The sequence below is a fragment of the Lipotes vexillifer genome, unplaced genomic scaffold, assembly GCF_000442215.2.
Source record: "Lipotes vexillifer unplaced genomic scaffold, Lipotes_vexillifer_v1.1 scaffold413, whole genome shotgun sequence".
NCBI lineage: Eukaryota > Metazoa > Chordata > Mammalia > Artiodactyla > Lipotidae > Lipotes > Lipotes vexillifer.
In genome coordinates, this window is record NW_006769725.1 from 1,595,100 (window position 1) to 1,600,887 (window position 5,788).

Genomic DNA, 5,788 nt, shown 5'->3' on the forward strand with positions numbered 1-5,788 from the left:
AAAAAAAAAAAAAAACAAAGATTAGGGAAAGAATAAAAATCATATCATTTACATTAAATGCAAATAGACTAAAAATTCTAATTAAAATGCAGAGATTGTCAGAATGGATTTTAAAAAACTCCGCCTAGTACATGCTTTTAAAATTTTACATATAAAAACACAAGTTGAGAGTAAAAGGGTAGAAAAAGGCATACCATGCAAACAGTATAGTCAGCTGATTTCTGACAAAGACATTGAGTTATATCAGTGGAAGAAATGACAGCCTTTTAACTAATGGTGATGGAACAACTGGGCATCCTTATAGAAAAGCAATGAACTTTGACCTCTACCTCATGCCAAATACAAAAACTAATTTGACATAATCACAGACCTAAATGTAAAAGATAAAACTATGTAACTCCTAGAAAATAAACATAGGAAAAAAATCTCACAAGCTGGTAGGCAAAGATTTAAGGACACAAAAAACACTAATCATTAAAGAAAAAAATGCAATAAACTGGATTTCATAATAATTAAGATGTTCTGTTCATCAAAAGACACAATTAAGAAAATGAAAAGTTACAGATTGGGAGAAAATATTCACATACTCACAGACATAAATGAAAAAGGTCTTGTTTCCAGACTATATAAAAAACTATTTAAATTCAACAATAAGACAAACAACTTGATATTAGAAGACACTTGACAAAGGAACATATATGTATGACCAAAAAGCAAATGAAAAGGTACTCAACATTATTAATCAGGGAAATACAAATTAAAATGACAATGAGATACTACTGTATACCACCAGAATAGCTAAATCGAAGACTGACAACACTAAATGCAGACGAGAATGTGAAGCCATTAGAATTCATTTTTTTTTCTGGTTAGAGTGTAAACTGGTACAATCACTTTGGAGAACTGTTCAATGGTTTCTCATAAAGTAAAGCCCCCATCTACCCTATGACCCAGCAAAAATACTTACACAAAAACGTATGGCAGCTTTGGGAATTCCCTGACAGTCCAGTGGTTAGGACTCCACGCTCACACTGCCAAGGGCCCCGGGCTCAATGCCCGGTGGGGGAACTAAGATCCAGCAAGCCGCACAGTGTGGCCAAAAAAAAAAATGTATGGCAGCTTTATTCATAACAAGCAAGCTCTAGAAACACACAAAATATCCAGCAATAGATGAATGGATAAATGAATTGTCGTATATTCATACAGTGGAAAACCACTCAGCAGGAAAAAAAGAATGGTCTATTGATATATGCAATGACATAGATGAAACATGAATCTCGCAAACACTGTTGAAGGAAAGCAGCCAGAAACAAACAAGTACATATTGTATGACTCCATTTATACATAGTTCAAGAACTGGCAAGCTAATCGTTGTTGAATGAAATCAGAACAGTGGTTGCTTTTAGGGTTGGGGAAATTGGTGATAAAGCTCAACAGCCAAAGACCACCAGGGACAAAACAGGAGTCCAGCAAAGTTAGGTTTCTTAACTTGCTGAAAAGGGAGAGTTATCCAGGGGAACCATGAAGGGCCCCTTTGACGAGAGAAAGGAGGGAGGTTGTCTTGTTTCGTTTTGTGTAAGGTGTGGGCTCCAAATAACCTTACAAGGTGTATTTGAGTTGGACGTGCAGCACTTATATGAACTCATGATTTGAGAAAGGGCGGGGGAAGACGCAGGGGAGAAAGAGAGAAAGAAGAGTGATAAACATCGTCCCCATTTTACAATTGAAAACATTCAAATTAAAGGATTCTACTCTGGTGAAGAATTTAGGATTGAATCCAGTTCTCAGGCCAAATCCAAAACTGCCACACCAGACATCCGGCTGGTTTCAGGAAAAGAGAAGGCTAAGCATTAGTCTATCTCAGAGTGGTGCTGTGTAATAAAACGTTCAGGATTTTAACGTCTAATTTACACTGTTTGAAACAGTGGTCACAAGGGAACAGTAGAGGTCCCATATACTACCAAACCAAAAAAAGAGAACACTTTTCCTAACAGTTTCTTGTTTGTGTAATGAATAGCAAGTTAAACGCGTGCAGACTTCTCACTGGAACTCCGAATATGAATAAAAGAATGAGCTCCAATAAGATGTCTGCAACCTTGGTTAGTCGTTCACTGAACACACGTTTACTGAACCAGTGTGTCCATTCCTTTGCATAGAGAACAGTTTGGGGAGGAAAAAATAACACCGGAGTTTATTTACAAAACAGGAAGCTCTCACATTGGAACAGATTTCTTACAACGAGGATCCCAAAGAGGCAATCAAAACACTTTTTGCACTGTTTTGCTGGAAACGCAGGGCACTGTCAACGGTGTGGTACATTAGGTATCCTCAAACTTTAATGTGCATCTGAATCCCGGGAAACGTGTTAAAATCTAAGTTCTGATTCAGTAGTGCTGATGTGGAGCTAAGACAACGCATTTCTAAAAAGTTCCCAGGTGATGCTGAGATTGCCAGCCGAAGGGAGACTGGGGGCGCGCGCGGGGGCGAGCAACTCCACTTTGAGTAACCCAGAAGCTCTAAGCAACTGGAAAAAAGAAATTCAAAAACCCGTCCTTCCGAGGGAGGCGGAGCCTGCCCGGGCAGACGAAAAGCGAGCTAGGCTGCGCCTGGTATCCCGCACTCCACCGCCCGCCTTACCCCAGGATCAGCAGCGCGCTCTGCAGCCGTCTCCGCACTTCCAGGAACACGCGCGCCTCCGCCGCAGCCGCCGCCATGGCGGGCACCCAGCCAGGGGCTCCAGCGACCCCGGGTACCAGGGCCGGAAAGGGGCTGCAACGTGCGACCAGAGCAGGAGTAGGAGCGGCAGCGGCGGCGGTGTGGGCGGCGCGGGCCTCCGGGACCCGGAGGTCGGCTGCCCGCCAGCCCACAGCGCCACCTGCCGGGAGAAAGGCGCGCCGCCGCGGGGACTCCATCTGGGGGGCGTGGCAGTTTCAAATCCCGGCTTTGGGTCTGAGCGCGGAGCAAGATGGGCGGGGGGCGGGGGGGGGGGGGTGGAGCCGAAGTGTCCTCCCACGGTGCCACCTGATGCATCCGGCTCCCTGGAAGTGACCTTCAAAGTCAGACCCCCAGTGCAGTGCTTTGGTTAGCCGTGGGTAGGGAGGAGACTGGACGAGAGGGTGGTGATGGAGAGGGGTCGGTATAGCCGGGCACTGTCCCCAGGAGGCCAGAGAGCCGAACTCCCCACCCCAAACACACTGTATCTTGGATTTTTTTTGTTTTTGTTTTAATGAACTACGGTTGTTTTTTGTTTTTCCTGTTTTTTAATGAACGCTAGTCGGCCGTTTGGTAGCTCTGTCTGAGGCAACAAATGTCCAGGACTGACGTGGCGTTGCTTCTCAATTTAGACCCAGTCGCTCCAGGATGGAAACGGTTGCAAAAATGTGAGAAGTTTTCTGTTATCTTGCAGAAGAGAGTGTGGTTAAATCCAGTATCATGAAGCACAGGATCAATCATTCCCATAACTTTTGAAAAGAGGAAGATGAGAATGACTCCATATGTACATTTCCTCTCTTCACTTTGGCAAAAGTAAAACCTGACTCAGGGAAGTTGTACTATCATTGCTACTAGAAGATGTTTTTGGAAAGTTTGACCCAGTAAAGAAAAGGATCTAAGTACATCTAAGGATGTAAGTACTTATCATGGGAATATATTAAAACATAAGGCCATGGTAGAATTATAATGAAAATTCTTTTCAAACAAGAGGCTTTAAAAAAAATAGAAACAATGATTGCTTGTATGTAGAAAATCGTATGTTTATTGATATTCTACTTTATCATTTCAACGTCACAATTATCACACACCAAACGTATTAATTTGAAGATTTTCCAAATAAATAATAAAGCCATGTCCCTAGAGATACTAGTTTAAGACAGTTTTTCTAAAATCTATATTTGGAGTTTTTAAAGTTTATTGTTTTGCCTCACAAGTTCCTGTATCCATCAGAATAATTAAAAATCATGGCTGGATGTAACACAATTAAAAGAATTAAGTTGACTGCTATTTCATCTCAATGGTGATGAAGCGTGATGGTTTTGATGGAAGAAATTTTCACATATTAAGATATAGGGAAGTCATTCTGGCTTATACAAGGTTTAACTTGAACTTTAGGATAACCAAAACAGCCTATTTGTGGCCTATTAAATATGCATTGAGGACTTCCCTGGTGGTCCAGTGGTTAAGACTCTGTGCTTCCACTGCAGGGGACGTGGGTTCAATCCCTGGTCTTGGAACTAAGATACTATATGCCACCTGGCACGGCCAAAAAAAAAAAAAAAAAAAAAAAAAAAATGCATCGTGCATCTACTTTAACCATTAAAGAAAATATGCATTTAAAAAAAATGGGGTAACTGTGGTTCAGGCATTCCAAATGGAGCCAAGGTGGTCATTGTGGACATAGTTTCAGACACGTTCTTGTATTACTGAGAACTTAAATTTTCTGAACTGTATCAGACTCAAGGACGCCACCAGCCATTCTCAGAACAATATCTGCTAGCAGCTGCCAGCTGCAAACTTATAGTCTCAAGGTCTCCCCTTGTAACTATGCAACCGTTTCAGACCCCAACCAATCCTTACATAACAAGCACCTGTACTTCCTGCCAGCTCCAATCCTAATTCTTGACAAATAATTTATGTAATTTTGGGCCTTTTGCGTTTATAAGCTGCCCCCATTTTGTAGTCCAGTGGAACACAATTCAAGTGCTGCTTCAATCTGTGTCTCCCAGGCTATAGTCCTCAATCTGGCTTAAATAAAACTCTTTTTTTCTTCCTAATATATATGATATATTGGTTTATTGATTATTTCCCTCCACAATTTCGACTCCTTATGCCTTCCACCTTTAATTCTCAAAGCTATTAAATGCCAAATACTGACACATTATACTGAAATATAACTTTTTTTTTTTTCTTTGTGGGCTACTGTCTTGCAAGATCTTAGTTCCCCAACCAGGGATTGAATGTGGGCCACAGGAGTGGAAGCGTGCCGTCCTAACCACTGGACCACCCGGGAACTCCCTATATACCATTCTTAACACAGCATGCTCTTCATAATTGATGTTTCATTATTTTTAAGAATTGTTATATTTCATGTATTCATGTATTTCACATTCGCAAAAGAAATCAACCATTTTTTTCACCCTACATTTTAGGCAAAAGGGTGCAATTCTTGTAGCAACATGATTCTAGGGTTCTAGAACGAAAATATATCCTAATGTGATAACAACTATTTGTCTCCTAACTTCACAAATCTTTTAACCTCTCTGTGCTTGGGGTTCCTTAATATTGAGGAATTAAACAATTAGTTAAACAATTTAAACAAATACTTAAATAATATTTAAAAGCTATTTTCAACTCCTAGCATCCCTTCCATCTCTCCACCCATCATGATGGGGCTGGCGCGTGGAAAACACCTGCTACACCCCTTTCCAGGTCCACTCCCTCAATTGGTGGTTATAGGCCGCTTCCCCGACGGTCCGCTTGAGGGCGCTGTGGCTACAGCTAGCTCCGGGAGGCAAGGAGCGGACCGGGGGCGGGGATCGAGGGCCGAGGACGTCGACGCCGGCGTGGGCGCGAGCGCGAGCGCGAGCGCGGTGCACGCCGGGAGCTGTCACTAGGCCCTCCGGCTCCCGGCCTCCGTGTCGCTGCCGCGGTTGCCAGGAGAGCGGCGCCGGCAGGGAGCGGCCGAGCCCCGGCAGGTAATAGCGTCCCCGCCCCCAGCGCGGTCGCGAGGCCGGCCGCCGGCCCCGAGCGGCCTGCTTGGCCCGGCTCGTTCCCGAGCCGCCGGGACGCCCCG

General features: G+C 43.4%; 1 protein-coding gene across 1 annotated transcript in view; it reads right to left on the reverse strand.

Moving 5' to 3' along the window:
• UBE3D (ubiquitin protein ligase E3D) overlaps nucleotides 1-2,714 on the reverse strand; it is a 101,924-nt gene extending 99,210 nt beyond the window's left edge. The window contains exon 1 of the mRNA XM_007445892.1: nucleotides 2,638-2,714. Coding sequence (XP_007445954.1) covers nucleotides 2,638-2,714 — 77 coding nt within the window. The remainder of the gene's footprint in view (nucleotides 1-2,637) is intronic.
• Nucleotides 2,715-5,788: the final 3,074 nt, after the last annotated feature.